General features: G+C 38.9%; 1 protein-coding gene across 1 annotated transcript in view; it reads left to right on the top strand.

The window, feature by feature from the left end:
* LOC122811307 (aldo-keto reductase family 1 member B1-like) overlaps window positions 1-22,538 on the top strand; it is a 356,222-nt gene that overhangs the window by 231,664 nt on the left and 102,020 nt on the right. Inside the window, exons 7-8 of the mRNA XM_044083068.1 lie at window positions 1,360-1,466; window positions 14,020-14,101. Of these exons, the coding sequence (XP_043939003.1) occupies window positions 1,360-1,466; window positions 14,020-14,101 (189 nt within the window). The remainder of the gene's footprint in view (window positions 1-1,359; window positions 1,467-14,019; window positions 14,102-22,538) is intronic.

Below are 22,538 nucleotides of genomic sequence, written 5' to 3'. Positions count from 1 at the left end.
GGCCAATAATTGAGTACAATGTCCCTTTTGGTATATACCTTTCCAAGCACTTTAAGCAATTGGAGAGACCACAAAGGTTCCTCATGAGGAAAATTCAATGTCTTCAGTATCTGTCCTATGTGGATCATCTGAAATCACCGTCATTTTATTCTGTTTCATATAGACTTCTCAGAGGCAATCTCTGACCCTGCTTTACTGGAAATGCTGCATATCCACAAGTCATATGGTACACAGGTTACTTGCTCTAAAGACCTTAACCTGGTATGTGACATTAATAGAACCTGATAGAGGTACAGATTTGTCTCTCAGAGGTTACCACACCTTTGGAACAGACTCCCACTTCATGTCAAACAGAGCATCTTATTGGCCCTCTTCAAATACAATCTGGACGATTGGATGGGTAACTGTAATTTCACCCTGGAGGTTCCATCTGTGTCCCTCTTGGATAGGAGTAATAGGTGCTGATCATGGAAATAAGGGTAGAACTTGGCTAGGCTTGTAAGGGCTCTAGGGCCATTAGCCTAGTAACTTCCTGTGATCCTAACCAACTGCAGTTCTTCCATTCATGATAAAGTATGCTACAAAAGGACTTGTGGCTATTCCATTCTCACCAAAAAAAGGTCAGTCAACCATTGCTGCTAAATTCCTTTCTTCTTTTATCCTTCTGAAGCCTGGAGTGGTACTCTGTGGATCCACCCATCTCACAAGGGACAGCCTGCCTCTCTTACTAGTAGCCTGCCTTCCCCACTTCCTTAATTTCTTAACTGCTGCAGCACTCCTCAATGGAGTTTTGGTGCTGTAGGAGTGTAAAATCTCATCTTTGAGTTGGCCACTGATGCTCAGTTCCCCTTCCCAAAGTCAGGTCCTCTGCCAGCCACACTGCCACAGTAATCCATATCAGGAATTTTCTTGTTGTTTTGCACTCCAGGTAGCTTTTTGAAATGTATTTATATTTGTAATACTTTTTTCTCTCTCACTACTGCACAAAGAATGTTTCTCACCAGTGTTTGATTTTTAAAAAAATATGCAAAATGGAGTTCATTATGTAAAAAAACATTATACTACTTTTAAGTGGATACATTAAATAGTATTGTATTGCTCTGCACATGGTATAGAGTTTGATGGCACAGCTAATACAATGCAGTCATTTAATACAACACTAAACAATAGTCTTTTCCAAGTCACAGTATGGATAAGATTTATTCAAGTAAAAGACAGAAAGCATTGCACTTGAGTTGATAATTTCTTGCTTGTATGATTATTGCACAGACGTCTGTTCAGCTTGACTTACTGAGAACAAATGTAGACTTGAGAAGCCCGAAATGTGAATCTAATCAACTGATCTCTCTCCTTTGATAGGTGGAACTGCACCCTTACCTGACACAGCCAAAACTTGTGCAGTACTGTAAGACAAATGGAATAGTCCTGACAGCATACAGTCCGTTTGGCTCTCCAGACAGCCCTTTGTAAGTATTTATGCTTAGCAGTTGGATAACAACAGGATTACAGTGGCATTGCTGCTGTCCACATGTACTTCTTGTGTACTCCTCATGCTCCTAAAGCTCATCAACAGGATTACAGTGGCATTGCTGCTGTCCACATGTACTGCTTGTGTACTCCTCATGCTCCTAAAGCTCATCAACAGGATTAGAGTGGCAGTGCTGCTGTCCACATGTACTGCTTGTGTACTCCTCATGCTCCTAAAGCTCATCAACAGGATTACAGTGGCAGTGCTGCTGTCCACATGTACTGCTTGTGTACTCCTCATGCTCCTAAAGCTCATCAACAGGATTACAGCTAAAGCTCATCAACAGGATTACAGTGGCAGTGCTGCTGTCCACATGTACTGCTTGTGTACTCCTCATGCTCCTAAAGCTCATCAACAGGATTACAGTGGCAGTGCTGCTGTCCACATGTACTGCTTGTGTACTCCTCATGCTCCTAAAGCTCATCGGGAGAAGATGGGAACTTTGTGACACTTTTTTCACAGGTGTGTGGGGTTGAGCATGAATGTTAACCTAATGAAATTAGTACGACTCATTCCTACAGTAATAACTGTTAACCTTTACACCACTGCACATTCATAATAGGCTTCTATTTCTCACATAACGTAAATGGAGAACACCAGCCTGATACATGTACTGCCGTGAGGAGGTGACTAGTAGCTGCAGTAAATCTGCTCAGCAGAGCATCCAGTGGGGTAATTTGATTTTCACTCTTGTGTGTCTGCCTCATCCATATTTAAATACCATCACTTGACACTATCCTAGCCTCCTCTTACAAACTACTACCTTTTAAACCCTCCTCGCTTTTTGCCATCACTCTGCTGGTTTGTATAATAGTTTCTTATCTTGGCATTGTTACAGCTTTACTTTCTTCACTTGCTTTATGTATATGTGGCAGCTGAATGTTTCTAACACATCATGCCTTTCCATCTTGTTATAGATAAATAGTTAAGTTCTAGGCTAGCTGCCCTTGCAGGACATTTAAGCCTAGCCAGTTTCCTTTTTGTGCTCAAAATAACCATTTAACCATTCAACATAACTCATTTGGTTATAGATTGGTCTTACCCATCCCATGGTTGATAATTATATATTACCTATAATGAGAATAACTGGCATCAAACTATAGATAACTTGAGGAGACCATGCATTAGATAAAGCATTTAGGAAATGCTTCTATTAGTAGTACAGGGAGCAGAGAGGTACATTTTCTGTTTCCCATCTATAGATCCAAGTTATGCTTGAAAATACACAGGGATGAACTTTGATTTATGTAGACTGGGAGTCTGTTCCACGGCAGTGGTATCATCTGTGAAATATACCAAATATAGTCAAATGCCTGTGCACACTGAGGTAGTTGCACCGTCTGTTTACACAGTAAGATTGTCCCCATGCTTACAATGCTTGCACTGTAGTCCTGTCACTGTTTTTTGTTTTCACAAACAGCCTGTATTCGAATCCTTGCATATCAAATTCTGTACTTCTCCTTGTACTAACGATCAGATAAAATATATATCTGCTGCTGTGGTGAGGTCTTTTTCATGACTAGGAACTATACTTGTTTGTATTACATTCTCTGATTTAAAAGTTATTTGCTGCCATATTCATTGCATTTATGACTTCTTTAGAATTGCTGTAAGACTGCAAGATTTGTGGAACCCTAAACTGTTTTACAACAAATCCCAAAAAGTAGTATGACTGGGCTGAGGGCAACTTAACAAACGCATTAACATCTATACACTTTTATTTATATATATATATATATATATATATATATATATATATATATATTTCTTCTTCTTTTGGCTTTTCCCAGTTAGGGGTCGCCACAGCGTATCACCTGTCCGCTCATGATTGGCAGTGGAGTTTTACGGTGTTGAGTTGCCAGCCCAGCACCCAACCTTCCACAGAAGGCACACACACATAAACACACTCACGCGTATGGCCAATTTAGAGTGTCCAATCCATCTACAGCAGGCATGGGCAAACTACGGCCCGGGGGCCACATGCAGCCCGTTAAACGTTTTGATTAGGCCCGCCAAACTTGAAAAAATTTAATAAATTAACCTTGTTAATATTTTATTTCCCCTGCAATTCTGATGTTTCCTCACTAGATGGCGAACTCTAGATATATTGGCTTTGTTGATTGATTGGCTCTATGAAGATGAGCGGACCCAAGAAAAGGAAAGTGGACAGGGAATGTCGAGTGTTCAATAAGGAGTGGACAACTAAATATTTTTTCACTGAACACCGATCATCTGCTGTTTGCCTGATATGCCAAGAAACTGTGGCGATTTTTAAAGTGTAGAATATTAGCCGTCACTTTGCCACAAAGCACGCTAATTATGCTAGCAAGCTCTCAACAAAAGAACTGGAAGCTGCTGCTGAGAAGTTGGCAGCTAATTTGAAGGCTCAGCAAAGTTTTTTTCACCGTCAAACTGCCATTCAAGAGTCAAGTACCAAGGCCAGTTTTGTGCTTTCATTCAAAATAGCATAGGCCAGCAAACCACTGTCTGAGGGTGAGTTTTTAAAAGAATGTATGGTAGAGACAGCAGGTATTTTGTGCCCGGAGACCAAAGACAAATTTGAGAAAATCAGTTTATCACGGCGGACAGTGACTCGCTGTGTGGAACTAATAGATGAAGATATCACCAGCAGATTAAACAAAAAGGCGAAGTCATTCACTTTTTATTCTTTAGCACTGGATGAAAGCAACGATGTCAAAGACACTGCTCAGCTCCTCATTTTTATCCGAGGAATCAACAAAACTTTTGAAATAATGGAGGAGTTTTTGACAATGGAGTCTCTGAAAGGACAAACACGGGGAGAGGACTTGTTTGAACGGGTGTCTGCTGCCATCAAAAACATGAAGCTTCCCTGGAGTAAGCTTGTTAACGTCACCACAGATGGATCTCCGAATTTAACGGGAAAAAACGTTGGCCTGCTGAGGAGAATCCAGAATAAAGTGAAAGATGAAAACCCTGACCAGGATGTCATTTTCCTCCACTGCATCATCCACCAGGAATCTCTATGTAAATCGGTGTTACAGCTGAATCATATTGTGAATCCTGTGGTGAAACTCGTCAACTTCATACGTGCACGGGGACTTCAGCACCGTCAGTTCATTGCGTTCCTGGAGGAAACTGATGCGGATCACCAGGACCTGCTTTATCACTCCCGTGTCCGCTGGTTGAGTTTGGGCAAAGTGTTTCAACGAGTGTGGGAGCTCAAAGAGGAGATTGGCATGTTTTTGGAGCGGCAGGGGAAGACTGATGAATTTCCTGAGCTGAGCAACAAGAGCTGGATGTGTGACTTTGCGTTTGCTACGGACGTATTTTCACACTTGAATGAGCTCAACGTGAAACTGCAGGGGAAGGAGCAGTTTGTGCATGACATGTACACAAACGTGAAAGCCTTCAAATCCAAGCTGGCTTTATTCTCCAGGCAGATTTTGAACAAGTCATTCACTCATTTTCCTAGACTAGCCACGCTGAAAGAGGCCGGAGCAAAAGTAAAGAAATACAGTGAGTCACTGGATGCACTGCACGAAGAATTCTGCCGTCGGTTTTTGGATTTCGACAAAATTGACAAGTCACTTCAATTGGTGGCCTTTCCTCTGTCACAAGACCCCGAAACAGCTCCAGAGGAGCTTCAGCTCGAACTGATCAACCTTCAGTCCGACCCTGCCTTAAAAGAGAAGTTCAGCTCTCTGAAACTAAATGACTTCTATGCTTCACTCAATGATGCCGCGTTTCCAAATCTAAGGCGGAAAGCGCAGATGATGTTGGCTTTGTTCAGCTCTACCTTTGTGTGTGAACAGACCTTCAGCGTCATGAACATCAACAAAGCCAGCCACAGATCCAAGTTAACAGACCTACACCTCAGATCCATCCTGAGAATCGCCACAACAAAACTAACTCCAGACTTTGATGCGCTGGCTAAAAAAGGAGACCAACAACACTGCTCCCATTAAAATGTGTGTGTCTCCGTGATACGCACGTTGTTAAAATAAACAGTGTGGGCAGATCAAATATAACGCTTCACAGACTGACTTGCTGCAACTGTTTCGTCCTTGCACTGGTCGTTGTTGACTTTTGGCACCGGGGAAACAAATTGAATAAAAGGAACAGGACAAGTACATCTGCATCTCCTACCGTTTTTGAAAAAAGACAGTCAGGAGGAGAGTGATGGTGATATCCTGAAGGATAACAGAACTTTCAGTGCTTTAAAATAAAATGGTCATTTATTTGATTTTCAGTGTTTAAAGACTCATTTCGAAGTCAGAGATTTTATTGTAATGCTTTTCTTCATTTTCATTGGAAATTAAAGCACATGTTTTCTCCATATCCCAAGATGTGTATTTTTCCCCCAATGAGGTGACGTTGTCAAAGCATGCCATCTATCTGCTCCTGTTCCGGCCCCTTTGTCAAATGTTGAACTCAATGTGGCCCACGAATCAAAAAGTTTGCCCACCCCTGATCTACAGCATGTCTTTGGGATGTGGGAGGAAACCGGAGCACCAAGAGGAAACCCACGCAACCACAGGGAAGACATGCAGACTCCACACAGAAGGCACCCCAGCCGAGGATCGAACCAGAGAACCACCACCGCGGCTGCCTATATATATATATATATATATATATATATATATATATATATATATATATATATATATATATATATATATAGGTGTGTGTGTGTGTGTGTGTGTGTGTGTATGTACTTTTTATGTACAGTGGAGAGATCTCATGGTGCTTTGAGAGATCTGTCACTATAATTGTTTTGCTGATGTTCTTCAATAACCAATACAAAGCTGTTAAACCATAAATAGCCAAGAGAACAAATCTTTTAATAAAATTACAACTACACTTGAAGTGCCTATGCAAACAATTGTCAACAGCATTGGAAGGTTTCTGCAATGTAAGTCTGTTTCAGAGTAAAAGTGTGGGATATGGAATCCCATGTACCAGAATAAAAGATGTAAGCCCTTGTAAGTGCATCAGAAACATTTGTGTGCAGTGTGTTAAGACACTGGCTAAAAACAAATACACCAACAGATTCATAATAATAATTTTTAATACACACACAACTATACACTTTCTTCTGCAGACATTAAATGAGACTTCATCCTGGTACAGATAGTGAACAACAAGCCCAAAAAAATAAAAACAACACCAATGAAATCACATGGGCATCATAGCCCAATCACAACCTAAAATACAAATAATTAAGACATACATAATATAGTACACAGTGCAATTAATAAAAATATACCTTAAAGGTTTTAACTGTAAGAGACGTTTGATGTTTGTATTTGTATTGTCATTAATAACTGGGTTTAAATACAAATTTAAATGAATTTGCCAAGCCAGTTCTTTCTTGTCAAGCATAGCCTCCAGGTTTCCTTTCTTATGTTCGTTGTGACATAATTAAGTATCCAAAAGCAGACTTTTTTTTTTAATTTTGAAATTCAGTACTGTGTCTGAATAAAGTACTGGGAGCTAGGTCAAATATCTAGAACTGAAATGTTGAGACTACCTAAGCCTTTAGACAGCCTGTTTATCTGAGGTCCCTGGGACTTGAAAGGCAAGAGTATTTATTCTGTATTAATTTTGTAAGCAATAACAGTCACCCAGTACAGTTTCTTATGCAATAAACTGGATTCTCATACTGAAGAACACAAAGTTCTTACTTTTACAGGATGAAAGTGCTAAACATGTTTGTTTTAAGTTTTGAGTTTTTAACATTAAAGTGCATATTTGTACATTTTAAAGTCCTGTAGTACATTGTTATTAATGCTGTTTTTTGGTGTTTATTGCTATTTTGTTTCCATGTTTCCATGAGAAATTTAGTCTTTGCCATTTTAGATTCTCATACTATAACAAGACAGACTGAGTTATAAGATTAAAGAACACTCTAAAAATCTTCTTTGCCTTGGACTTCCAGAAGAAAAGACTTCAGAGAAAAAGTATCTTACACTGCCATACCGATAGGCTTTATTGTTTTATTTTTGTACAGTACAGTTTGCTTATGGCATTTTTTCCATGTTTTTAAACTGTTTCTAAATTATTCTTTTTCTGTTTTTAACCTTTTCAGTATTGTTTTTTCCAAACAAGGACATGCAGGGATAGTTTGTTTGTTAGCAATTATCTAATCAGTGTTTAATTGGCTAGTTTGAGCGCCAAAAGCTTTTTGTATAAAAGGTTGCTTTTATCAATGTTTCATTACACCTGAAGAAGCGTAGTACAGCTACGTGAAAGCGCTTGTGTGTTTTTGCTCCAAATAAAGAAGCTTCCATTACCAGTGACTATCTCCGTGTGGTGACTCCAGTGGATTTTGTGCCTTTCAGCTTTCTTGTTTTTTCCAAGGGGAGTCTTTGTTTTCCTGACACAGTTCTTTGGACTTTTTTTCTCTTGTTGTTGTGCTGTCTGCAGGTTAAACACATGGAGAACAATAATATTGAGTTGGATTTTCGTCCAGAGACGAGGGCTACTGGTGTATCGGCTTGGGATTCCCTCAAGCATTGTAAAGAGAATCCTTTATTGGCTCTGGAATTGACAAATCAACCAAACGTGTTACCAACTACACCGAATGGTGAGAATGTTGCTGAGTTTAATAGACTTTTTAGAATGCTTCAAGATGATTTATATCAGTTGCAGAGACTAGCCTGGCAGAGACTGCATTTAGAGGCATGCATACACTTTAAGATAGTGCCTAGAGGCATGCGTGTTTTTTGTATGCCTTCTTATGGTAACAGTCATCCTTTGTTGTTAAGAAAATGGCAGGACCTTAACATACAATTAGGTTTCAGTTATATTAATCTGCTGCTGGAATATTTTTCTCCACTGGAAGCCGAGTTAAGAAATAAGATAGACTTACAATATACAGCTATCATTGAACGCTTCAAGACTGAATATTTTACCAGGAGACTAGATTCTCTCTGGGTTCAGGTACAGTCATTCAGTGAAAGACTCAAGGAGGTTAAACACAAAAAACTTATTAGGGATGCCAATGATTTTGCCAGTGGCCAGATTTTTGTATGGCCTAGAACTGAGAATGTACGTATGCAGAATACACGCAATGATGGGCTCCCTAATAATGCTTCCAGCTCTCCATCGATGCCTACAGCTAGTTCTACCATTGAACCTATCTTGGCCCATTCTGCTTCTTCCACAGCCAATAGTATGGTTATTACAGCATCAGTGCCCTTTAATCCTGTCTCTACTTTTGCTGATGGAGCAAGTTTGGACAACAATACTCCGCCTCCTAATCAACAGGCAGCTAAAATGTTTTTGTTAGCAGGTGCTAAACCGAAGGACATGTCCTCTGCAAGTAACCATTTTTTACCTTTTCCGGTCAAGCAACAGCCAGGATGGCGAGGCCGGTCAAGCAGCAGAGGACCAAGGAAGAGAAAGGGATCTACAGAAAATTATCCAAATACCAGGAAACAAAGAAATTGAATTCAACACCCCAACACCAAGAAAAGAAAAGACTGAATTCTCTTGTATGCAACATTTCTACTTATGCTTTGTCTGAGTCAGATCTTTCCCTTTTAGAGAAAGGACTGAACTTTATTCCTTCACAAGTCAGTTATTTAAGTGACATTTTAATAGACTTGAGGTTGTTTTGCCGTAATGTCTCTTTGAAGATTTTGTTTAAAGATAGTAATGTTTTGGACACTAACACCTTAAAAAGTTTTTTCAGAGTTAAAAGTAGTTTTACTCCCATGATGCCACATAATGTGGAGAGTTTCTTGAAGACATGTGAGAATGACTTCTATGAATGGTTTAGGCTAACTAAAAAAAGATGTTGTTTCTATAATGTCAGTAAAGCCGAAAAGAGTTCCATTCAATCTCTGAAGAACAATGAACATATTATCGTTAAACCAGCTGACAAGGGAGGAGCAGTGGTTATCATGAATTCTTCAGAATATTTTACTACTATGAATAACATGTTATTAGATGACAAAGTATATGAAACTATTTCTAGAGAAAAGGTCAGAAAAATTGTGAAATTGGTGCATGACAGTCTATATGATCTTTTGATGTGTGGTCAGATTAGCTGTGAGTTATATGAATACTTTTTAATAGAGTTTCCCACTCTCCCTATCATTAAGGGACTACCCAAGATCCACAAAGGTATTAAACCAGTACCAATGAGACCCATAGTCTCAGGTGAACGGTGGATAACCTCCACCATTTCTTCCTTTGTGGAAGGGCTATTACGACCTTTGGTGGATGATATTCCAGTTATTCTGAAAGATTCTTATCAGCTCATTGAGTTTCTTAAAAGCTTTGTGTTGGATGTGAGGGGGGCAACAATGCTATTAGTGACCATGGACGTCAAGAACCTCTTTACCAGTATCCCCAATGATTTGGGACTGCAGGCTATCAGAGAGATTCTCGTCAGTAACTCAGGTTATAGCAGTAGCAGACAGATTTTGATCAACTGTCTGCTTGAAATGATACTTGACAATAATGTATTTTTGTTTCAGGATCAGCTATACCTTCAGAAATGGGGAGTTGCCATGGGCACTCCCTGTGCGAATAGTTACGCTAACCTTGTGGTCCACCATTGGGAATTGAATCATCTGTTTAAGCACATAGGTTATAACAAGGTTAGAATGTATAAGAGGTTTGTTGATGACGTCCTTCTTGTGTGGGAGGGAACTGAAGCAGAATGTCTCAATTTTATTACAGAACTAGAAATGACATCTACTTTTCTAAGATTTACAGCTGAAATTTCTCCAGTTCAAGCACACTTTTTAGACCTGAAGTTGGAATTCAATGCCAACAAGATTGTCACCTCTTTATACAGGAAACCTACCTGGAAGAATACCCTGTTACGGTTCGAAAGTATGCATCCCAGGTTTACCTTTAGAGGGATAGTGCTAAGCCAAATGTACAGAATCTGCAGAATTTGTAGTGATAAGAATGACTTGTTTTTAGAATTGAATACACTTGAAGGTTTGTTTAAAGAAAGAGGATACCCCCCAAGTTAGTAGATGATTGTAAGCAGGAAGTCATTATGAAAGTACTCAATTTGACAGATGGTTCTGCTTCTACAAGGAGTAGCCCTTTGTTTCATATATTGAATAACAACAGGTATACTGATAGGCTCACTTATGTCACTAAGTACACCAGTGACGTTGTTGAACATAACAGAATTATCAGCAGAAACTGGAATATCCTGGTTACTGATCCGCTTACCAGGAAAATTGTGGGGGACCACCCGAGGTTCAGTTATAAAACATGTCATAATTTAAAGCAAACTTTATGCCTAGAGCAGAGCTCTTTGTCATTCAGCCACTCTAGTGACCCATATGGGACTTTTCCCTGTGGACACTGTCACATGTGTCCATATATATCCAAGAATGTTTGTTTTTCACATCCAGACGGCTCCTTTACGTTTACTCCCAGATTTCATAGTGATTGCAATAGTACCAATCTCATTTATCTGGCCACATGTGACTCTTGTGGAGCCTTCTATGTAGGCCTTACGAAGAGAAGACTTCGTGATAGGGTCTACAACCATTGCTATGACATCAGGAAAGGTAATGAAAGTAATGCTTTGGCCAAGCATATTTTGGAACATAATGCACACAGTTTCAGCTTCATGGTTCTGGAGTTGTTGGCAGTTAATAATAGGGAAGGAGACAATATGAACCAACTGGCCATCAGGGAACTTAAGTGGATCTTTATTCTAAAAGCACACATACACCCAGGCATTAATCAATACGTATCAGTTAAACCTGTTCTTAACAGCAGGAAGTTGTGAAATAAACGTGCATGTCTTGATGTTTGGTTTGAGTATTGTTTATGTCTTTTAGACTTGTTTTTATGCTTGATTTCCCATTAGTTTCACTCTTTCCAGATTTGGTTTCATAGAGCTTTTCAATTTTTAAGTGGACTGTGTTCCTGGTTCACAGTCATTTTCCTTTACTTAATAAGCCTTATGCTTGGCCTTCATAGGTATAATATCAGTCTGTCATAGACTGATTTTCTGGTGTGCTTTTGGTCATCTAATTTTGTATACTCTTGTTATGGCCTACATACAATACAAGGGAAGTCTGTGGTTTGATACTTTGGGCACTACACATGCCCAGAAGTGGTTTTTTGATATTCATTTTGGCTTTATCTCCTGGTATACTTGACTAGATACCTAATTTAGTGCATATAATATCATCTATTTTTCAATATTGTTCAGCACTACTGTATATCTGCTACTTCGGTTCTTAGTGTGTGTCCATTCTTTGGATGAGACTGGACGTCTGTAGTGTCATTACAGTTGTGTTCATTAGCCCTTCAACACATTATGCTATCTCACAGGAGATAGAGAATTGTCCCCATTTAGTCTAGCATTTGATAACTCAGTGCGTATATTACATTAGTTGTTCTTATTTTTTATCATGCACTTTCTTTTTTTAGTTATAGTTAGGTTCTTTGGATCCCTGGGCATCTGCCTGGGTCCTGGTTTTGGACAGATTCTGTATCTGTTGGTTTTATGCAAAACGGAAGTTGTTTGAACACCTGTATTGGTTGTTCTTTGAAACCTTCTAGTGTCTGAAATCAGTCGAGGTGAGTGGGTTGTTGTCTGTAATCTGATTGCTGATCTTTGTTATATGTTTTTTATACTCCCTGTTTCAGTCTTTCACTGATGATTTCTTAACACAGGTTTATGATGTTTGATGGGGCTGAGTTCCATCGGAATTGCTTTAAACGCAGTTGTTTTGTATCGCGTCAGCAGATGCTCGTTCGACAGTATTCTTTGTGCCTGCTAGCCGCAGTTGTCAGTAGGACATTTTTTATTCACGGACTGTTATCTGTCGCCTTGGTTGCATTTGCAAAGTTTTTTGGATCGGACAGAGATGCGTGTTACTTTTTTATATGTGATCGCTTTCATAAGTGGTTGTTTTTGTTTTAGTTTTGGGGATTATGTGGAAGTTTGATGGCGTTTCCCACATGAGATATGAGGTGAGAATAGGGCACATACGCAGCAGTGATTATGGCCAGCATTAGTTGATATTGTGTTGGTGTAGACGTTTGTAAATACGCCATCAGCCGCATAAGAAAATGTATGTTTTCATATTTTAACAGTAACAACAAACCGTTGTTTTTTATTGCTATATGTCGCATTATTTGCACATTTTATTAGCATTGCCTGTGCTGTAGATCTTTTCACATCATTTTTTTGATGCAAGACAGTATACAGGGTTTGTTTGCTTATCGGATTTTACATACAAAGGAATTAGGTATGTGTTTAGTTAGCGACTCCAGCAGGAGTCGTGGAATACGTCTTAGTTGTATTTGTTAATACAAATATGGCATGTTCTCACTTAGAAAACATTGTTTTCTGCTTCATGCTCTGTGTTTTGATTATGTTTCTGTATAGTTTCTCAGTGCTGTAAGGTGAGAACCTTAGTTGGCTTACACTGCCATACCGATAGGCTTTATTGTTTTATTTTTGTACAGTACAGTTTGCTTAAGGCATTTTTTCCATGTTTTTAAACTGTTTCTAAATTATTCTTTTTCTGTTTTTAACCTTTTCAGTATTGTTTTTTCCAAACAAGGACATGCAGGGATAGTTTGTTTGTTAGCAATTATCTAATCAGTGTTTAATTGGCTAGTTTGAGCGCCAAAAGTTTTTTTTGTATAAAAGGTTGCTTTTATCAATGTTTCATTACACCTGAAGAAGTGTAGTACAGCTACGTGAAAGCACTTGTGTGTTTTTGCTCCAAATAAAGAAGCTTCCATTACCAGTGACTATCTCCGTGTGGTGACTCCAGTGGATTTTGTGCCTTTCAGCTTTCTTGTTTTTTCCAAGGGGAGTCTTTGTTTTCCTGCCACAGTTCTTTGGACTTTTTTTTCTCCTGTGGTACATTGTTATTAATGCTGTTTTTTGGTGTTTATTGCTATTTTGTTTCCATGTTTCCATGAGAAATTTAGTCTTTGCCATTTTAGATTCTCATACTATAACAAGACAGACTGAGTTATAAGATTAAAGAACACTCTAAAAATCTTCTTTGCCTTGGACTTCCAGAAGAAAAGACTTCAGAGAAAAAGTATCCCCGAGTCTGGTTTTGCTGACTGCTCCCCCCAGCAAGGGAATGGTGTATTAAAGTGCTGGAAAGTGTGATGCCTGTCTGTGCTTTAGCTGTATTCCCTATACTCTTTTGGATAGAACCTTGGCATTTTCATAGAAAGGTGTATGACAGAAAAGGCAACCTTATTTATAAGGCTAAAGGTACATATGTGTGACTATGAATATTTGATGTTTGTCCTATGCAGTCAGAAATGTGCTAGCTCTGTAATCTTGCTGTATAAATACAACAGTGTTGTTTTGGTAGCCAGATGGTAAGCTGGGTAGGGGCTGGGATACTACTGACTGGTTAGATGAAAAGTTTGAGAAAACAAATTACTAAATAATGAGCTGATTCATTTCATATTTTTGCATTGCATGGTATGATAAATCGGAGATTTAAACCACTTTTACACTAAACCTGATCATTTTCTTTCAGTGTACAATGTGACAAGCAAAGACTCCTTGAAGATCCTGTAATAAGTGCGATTGGAAAAAAATATGGCAAGACAAATGCACACGTGAGTGGATCTTAGTAGTTGTCTATGTCATGTGGCGTGTGTGTGTGTGTGTAAATATGTTTATGTATATATATATATATATATATATATATATATATATATATATATATATATCTGTGTGTGTGTGTGTGTGTGTGTGTGTGTGTGTGTGTGTGTGTATGTTGGTGGGGGGCATTACACAGTACTAAATAGACTATGACCTATGAAGCTGTTCACAGACTATGCTCCAAAATGCATATTCCATACAAGATCAGTATGGTTACCATTATCATTGGTTCTGATTGTAAACTTTGGACATTGTGCTCCTTCTAATGTAGAACCCTGGTGAACACAAAGTTTGTTTAATATTTATTAATTGGGGTAATGCATGTATAATGTATTAGGATAATGCACCGATATAAATTGACATGCATCAGCTGCAGTCTAGGCCAGCATCAACAAAACTGATCTTGATTTAAAAGACAACATTTTAACCTGAAATTCGGTTTTAAATCCATAGTTGCATGTTACCAATAGAGGTGTGTGAAACTTTAAGTTATAAAGTTTGAATGGGGGAAGAGTTACAACTTGAATATTGTACTAATTTGTGAGGTGGTGCAGGACACAGTGTGTGAAACTAGTTATGTTGCAATATTCTCCTTCCAGTATTCTTACTTCCAGTGCTTGTATGTGTGAATATCAAAGTTGGATTGACAACAAAGGAATAACAGTTACCCAGTAAACTGCATAGTTCCATGGGAGCTGAAAGTGACTGAGCATAAACAGGCAGTATAACTAGAGGTTTATCATCACAGAAAGTGTCTGTTAATGCTATTTTCAAAATTATTTGGACATGGCAGGACAAAGCCACTCATCAGTCAAGGTAACTAAAATGCATGCATGAAAAAAGTTATGGTTTCACACTTTGTATGCATTTTCATTAAAAGTTATTTACCCATATTGTTCAATACAATAAACACAGTAAGTTTTATTATCTGAGTGATGCAGCATTGATAAAATTGTGGATGCCATGCTGACACAGAGTTTGAATTCCATCAGCTCCACCAATTGTTCAGTTGTTCTAGCACTGCAGAGGTTTGACTCCCACCGCTGCCAGCCACCCTCATTGGATATGTGAGATATGGGACTTCAGTCTGCTCCATTGCTCCAGATAGGTCTTGTAGCCACTAGAGAGGTGGCCTTTACAGTGACATTACTAGTGCACAATAGGTTACTGAAAAACAGTACCCATAAATCTGATTTATGCATCAGTCCACCAAATACAGCCTGGCCTCAAAGAGTATACAGGGAATCTGTACTTCAGAGGTTCCTTACCAAAAGAATACAGGGCATAAGTAATATGCCCTGTGCATACCACCTCAAGGCCCTATCCCTGTATTCTGTCTCCTACAGGCTTTTGAGGGGAGATGTCAGACCCCACTCTGATGGACCGTCTGCATAACCACAAAACAAACATTACCAGAATTACCCGTTCTAAAGATTCAAACCTTGCCTGTGATCTAAACAAGACCTGCTGGAGAGATAGGCATGTATCTCAGAGACTACCCCATCTATGGAACAGGCTCCCCATCCATTTAAAGCAGAGTTCCTCCCTAACCCAATTCTAGTGCAACTTGAACAATTGGATGGGAAACCAGAAATTCATCCCTTGTTTGGCACCTATGTCTCTAATGCAAACAGGTAACCTGTAAAGGGTTCATCTCCCAGGCCCATGGTTACACTTATCCAGGGTATCAGAACTTGTCAAATATTTCGGATGCATGGCTAGGCTTAAAAAGGCCCTTGTGGTTGTTAGCCTAGTAAAAACCTATGAACTTATTGAGTGTGGGCTATCAGCATTCATACCTAAACTGGTACTAAACCCAGTATAGTGTATAATGCTGCTTTACCAGCCTTGATGTGAGCCTCTTCAGGATGTAAATTGAGACACCACCACTTTTTTCCCCTACTGCTTTGTAGCTCGTCTAAACGTGTTGAAGGAGTTATAGTGCTTGAAAGCCAGGGTACTTTCCACATATTTAAACCATATATATATATATATATATATATATATATGTAGGCTATGTGTGTGTGGGTGTTGATGTGTATATGTGTGTGTATATGGGTGAATGGGTAATTGTGTCCATGAGTGTGATCGGTGGGGAGGGAGTTGTGTGGCTGGGTTTGGAGTGGCTATCATACTTCCATACACTCCTAGACTAACGAGCAAAGCTCTACAACATTGGGTCAGAGACCGCTAGCCACCAGAGACACCACTAAAGATGTGGGTTAGGGGACAGTGGACATAGGTAGAACTCTTCACTGCACTCCTTAATGACACTTGCATAAGATGTGGGTGTGGGGGGGTCATATTAAGTATCAGCAATAATAGATCATGCCTTAAGGGCATCAGTAGTGTAGCTTGGGTGGGGTGAGAGGGGCAACAGCCCCCGGTGTCAAGTATTGTGGGCACGATCAGCCACTTTTAAAAGCCAGTGTTGCATATGCGGTCAAACCTGAGCATTGTAATGCGCTGTGTGTGGTCTAAACTGCAGCAACTGTTTGCTACATTTGCAGCAAACAGTTTGTTATAGTTTAAAAAAAAAAAAAATATATATATATATATATTTTTTTTTTTTTAACTAAAGCTTGAGTGCTGTAGCACTCCATGCAGGGACAAAGTTATTGCAGGCCACACTTGACAGTTTAAAAGAAGAAATGCTTTTTTCTTGAATAAAATATCATATGTTAAGGATCAGAATGGCTGGAGTTGGAGGGAGGAGGTGTGTATCATGCATCTGGCCACATGATCGATGTGCCAGTAGAAGAAACGTCCATTTTTTTTTCTTTGGGGGGTGCACATTGATCTAACTTTAATAAGCCAGTCACTTGCAGCTTATTACAGTAAAGTGGTTTCGTCATATCACTGGTCGAGGGTGCCAATTGAACCAGCTACACTTCTGAATGATACTAATACAATATGTGGGTGGGAGGAGTACTAGCCACCAGAGATGGCATGAGTGGGAATAGTAGAACCCAGGGCTACTCTATATAACATGACTTAAAGGCAGTTACTTAAAAAAATAAAAACAACATGGAGTGGGTAACTAATAGGTACCAGTGATACTCTAAGTAAGTAGAGAGTGCCTTAAGGGCACTAAAACAGGATTCTAACCCCATAACCTCTCACTTTCTACAGAAGATATTAATCCTCCACCCAGTCACTTGGCACCAAGGATGAGGTGTATAAAACACACAAGACTTGAAAAATATTTTGTAAATTAAAAAGGGGGCAAAAGACTTCTAACCTCCACTTTTGTCACAGGAAACTTCAGCATTAACCTGTTGTGGTAACTGAGAAGTTAATATATCAGGGTTTGTTTTAACATATGATGAGCACCTTGGGCATTATTTAATGTTTTCAACAGTCTGTGGCTTACGAAGGAGAGGAAAAAGGAACATTAAGTATACCTCTCAATCTTGTAGCACAAGAGATCTAGGCAAAGCCAAAATTAATGGTGGGACATAATCAGGGATGGATTCTAATTATTCCTCTGTAAATTTGCTAATACAACAGGTTTTTACTAACATGCATTTACTGAAGGATTTGAAAAGTGAAACTAATGTCTGGCATTATTTACTCACTGTAATCATTTGCTATTTTCCATAGCCGTTCTGATGAGACAGGGACAAGTATGAGGTTGTATGTGTGAATTGTGTGCACAGGCGAATGAATGGGGGGTGCCTTTTCTGATTATATACATTGACCACCATTGTTAATTGTCACAGAAAGTACTGACCTGCTCTCACAGTAGTTAGTAGTGATTCAGAGGCATGCAAATTAATCAGTAATAATAAGGCCTTTCTTCATCGCAGCTCTGACTATGATAGCACCACATTGCAGAATCTGGGCCTTTTTACCATGGCCCTTATACAGAGAGCAGGGGTTCTCTTGAATCCAAGGAGAGTTTCAAACAGAACCAAATCAGACTTTTTTAGACACCCCTGCCTGTTTGACAAAGAAGAACACTTAACAGAAACAGAATATAATGGTAATTTTTGAAGTCTTTTTGAATATTTAGTTTTTCAACTCTGTTATTTCTAGTAAGGAACTGTTGCATGTTTACAAATTGCTTAGGGTAGCCTGCTCAAAAGCTACATATTAAATGATCTTCCTGAGGTAGCAAGATATCCCCTTTAGAACTGGATAGATTGCTAAGTATGCTTTCTGGACTTTGGTAGACACACCTTGGTTAAATTTTAAACTGTTGTCTATTATATTTACTTTGTAATCACAATCTGTCCTATTTGCCAAATTTTTTAATGCTGCATTTATTGATCTTAAAGGTAATGGCATTACTATCGCACTAAGAATGTATTTTGTAAACTATTTCTGGGACTGAAGTAATTATATTAACTATTTTGTAAATCCTGCTGTTGAGAGACCATTATTTTTTATTTTTGCAATTGTAACTGAGATAAATAGTCTAAAAAAGTAACCCCAGTACAAAACCAGGTGGCACACCACTGGTAACAAAACCTTTACTGACAGGTAATTCCCCACACTGGCTTTCCTCCTGTTGCTAAACCAATATTTTACCAAATGTATTATGTGTAAACTGACATTTGATCCTTTTAATTTGTTGATTATTTCTTCATGTTCTTCTTTTGGCTTTTCCCGGTTAGGGGTCGCCACAGTGGAACTCTGGTCCGCTAATGATTGGCAGAAGATTTTTTACGGGTGCTGAGGTGCCAGCTTGACGCCTAACCTTCAATGAAGGCATGCCCATTCTACACATGTCTTTCGAATGCCACTCGACCGCGGGGAGAACATGCAGACTCCACACAGAAGGCGCACCAGCCGAGAATCAAACAGTAGAACCTCTTGCTGTGAGGCAACAACGCTACCACTGCACCACCGCAGCTTATTTCTTCATGGAAATGTTAAATGCCTTAGCTATTTCAAGAGAAGCAGTATACACTGCTGATATGGTACGAAGTACTGCTCTAACCTCTATTAGTTATAACGACCGTCAAACCTAGAAAACAGCTTCACTTTCTATAACAGCACAAAAGAATAATCTTTTAAGTGCATACACAGGCTGGTAACATTGGTAGCAGTGGTATAAATTGGCTCACTGGGAAAACCCGTTTGTATATATAGTTTGAATTAGACATAAGTCTTTGCAAACTCACTGACCTTCAGTACTTCTTTTGTTTAGTGTACGGAATCTGAAAATTCAGTTTATTAAATATCTGTGATAATAAAACATTATTCTTTAATTCAGTTTATTAAATATCTGTGATAATAAAACATTATTCTTTAATTCAGTTTATTAAATATCTGTGATAATAAAACATTATTCTTTAATTCAGTTTATTAAATATCTGTGATAATAAAACATTATTCTTTAATTCAGTTTATTAAATATCTGTGATAATAAAACATTATTCTTTAATTCAGTTTATTAAATATCTGTGATAATAAAACATTATTCTTTAATTCAGTTTATTAAATATCTGTGATAATAAAACATTATTCTTTAATTCAGTTTATTAAATATCTGTGATAATAAAACATTATTCTTTTCTCAGAGTTTGTAATATCAGTCCCAGGCTTACCAAAACAGCACATTAATTTGGCTTATATTACATACAAACTGGCAATTATATTTGTGCTACTTTTCAAAAGGTTCATTACTATAGCCCCCAGCCATATACATACTCTTACAAACAACATTTACTCAAAGAAAAAGAAAATAACTCAACATTTTTACAAATTAAGATTTAAAGAATACACACTTGTTTGTAGGTATCATTTCTCATCCATATACCTTCAGTGAATGGCACAAACTTAAAAAGACAAACTATCCATTTCACAAACTCATACTGTTCCATAATTAACAAAAGTAGGTATTTTATGTTGTTATGGATAATTTCCATTACTCTCTGTCCATTATTTTATATGGAATACAGGTTAGGTTAATGGGTATAACATTGTTTGGTCTGATATGGTTGGCCTGCTGTGTGAACAGGTATCAGCCTATTGTTATGGCTCAAGGGTATGTCAACATATTAACATTTTCTAACATGTCTGTTAGCTGTTTGGTTAGGTTTTCCTTGATCCTATGAAGGAAACCACCAGGTATGTTGTTTAGTCTCATGAAATTGGAGTTTTTAGTTTTACTAAATTATAGGTTATCAGTTTGCAGATTATTACAAGCCTAGCCAATAACCAGACATTAGAATCAAACCTCGTATCTGTGAGTTCAAGACCTTAACCATTATGCCAAACCCTCCCCAGTTCATAGGTTCATAGGTTCATACTAGGCTATCTGCCCTAGGGCATTTATAAGCCTAGCCAGAGTGTGTGTGGCTTTCAAAACCCCTTAGGATGAGAATACTATACCCATTAGTTTTCTGTGCCTCTGTCCAGCAGTGACACAGAGATGATTCTAAACCTCGATCTCCCATCCACTCGTCAAGATTTCTCTTGAACAGAGTCAGTGAGGGGCTCTGCCTCACATGGACTGGGATTCTGTTCCATAGTGTAGGGAGTCTCTGGGTGATGAATCTGTCCCTCCAGCACATCCTATTTATATCCGTGTTGAGGTTTAAGTCTCTTGCTCTCGTGGCTCTGGTGGATTTGGATTTTTTGAGGTGGAGCATGTCCATTAATTCCGGGTTGGACATGGCCTTGTATGTCAGGCACAGATCACCTCTGAGCAGACGGTATGCACTGAATAGAGCTGGAGTTTCTTCAGTCGGGCAGCGTATGACATATGTTTAAGCCCCTTTATCCTTTTGGTGAAGAACTTTTGGGGTCTTTCCAACTGCTGCAGGTGTCGGGTAAGGTACATTCCGAGTGAGGCATTGTACTCAATCATTGGTCTGATAAGTGAAGAGTACAGGGGTACAATGACCTCTCCTAATCTGGATGTGAATCCCTTCATGATCAGGTGGGCAATGTAGAAGGTCTTCCTAACCACTTTGGCAATGTGAGTGTCAAAGAGAGGTTACTGTCAACTTGGGTCCCCAGGTCCCTGATAACTTCTTCCATGTTTAATGGATTACCACCTATGTGTTACCTTGTTTTCCCAAAGGGTATGACTATACATTTTGGCATTTAGCTTAAGGCCATGGCTCTGGCACCAGTTATCCATTTCTATGAGACCTCTCTGGAGGATGTCTGTGTCTGATGGAGTGTCAGTTATGGTGCCCAGTTTGCAGTCATCTGCAAATTTTGTCAGCCACAATCCCCCTATGTTTGCTTGCACTTCAGAAAAATAAATGCCAAACAAGAGGACCTTAGTGTCTGACATGGCACCAGCAACTCTAACCCTGTGGGTTCTGTCCTTGAGCCAGTTTGCAACCCATCTTGTGACATATGGGTTTACATCTAAGCTGGTGAGCTTTTCTATGATGCCCGAGTGGGGCTTTGCTAGGTCAAGGTAGGCTGTGTGAACTGCCTTACCCTCATCAATAGCCTTAGTGACTGTTAGTTCAAGAAGCAGGATCTTCCCTTGACAAAGCCAAATTGGGTAGGATCCAGTGTCTGTAGGTCCCCAATGTCTTTATTTATGAGTTCCATTATGATCCTCTCCATAGCTTTGCAGACATGGCTCGTCAAGCTTATGGGAAGCACCGCCTTTGTGGAGTGGGACCACAGTTGCCGTCACGCCATTCTTTGGATCCTGTAGTAAGGCTAAGATTAAACAGCAGCCTTATGTGTGGGTTTAGTTCCTCATTGAGTTAGGTGTAGCACACAGCCGGGGACACCATCGGTCCCATTGATGCTGTGTTTTGCTTTAGAGAGCAGCTCTCACCTGGGCATCTGAGATGTTTGGGAGGCTAGACTCTGGTGGGATAGATATTTCTCCTTTTAAACCTGTCTGCCAGTATGTTGGCAATGTCTGTGGGTTCAGTGATTTTTGTATCATTTTGGACTAATTCTGAGCATATCTGGGAGTTTCCACCCAGGTTTCTAACATAGCTAAAGAAGGCCTTATGATTGTCTTTTGTGTCTTTAGCGATTTTTCTCTCAAAGTTGGCCTTGGATGATTTTATGAGTTAGCACATATCAGTTAGCACATCTGTAGCTATATAAAGTATTTCTCTGATTGTCTAAATAGTAGTTAGACATGCATTTGTTTATTGTTGGGTCAACATTTTAAAAAATTACAAGTCCACTTAATATATCCCGAGACTTGATGAGCACTTTGTTGTTTATTGATAGAATACTGCATTCATAGTTTTCTCTCTCTGAAATATATTTCTGGTGTAACTAAAATACCTTTCTGCTTTCAACCTTTAAGATTGAATTGAATCTATAGTTAGCTCTGGAAGATTTGAACAGATATATAGTTTCTGTACTTTGTTTGCTTCAGGCTTGTGTAGATGACTAAGGTGATCTTCAGAAGTTGTTAAGTGCCTCTTTTTTTTGGTTACTTTTTGAGAT

The sequence above is a fragment of the Protopterus annectens genome, chromosome 9.part0, assembly GCF_019279795.1.
Source record: "Protopterus annectens isolate FY-2018-M chromosome 9.part0, PAN1.0, whole genome shotgun sequence".
Taxonomy (NCBI): domain Eukaryota; kingdom Metazoa; phylum Chordata; order Ceratodontiformes; family Protopteridae; genus Protopterus; species Protopterus annectens.
The sequence above is the reverse complement of the archived record's forward strand: the minus strand, read 5'-3'. Positions and strand labels throughout refer to the sequence as shown.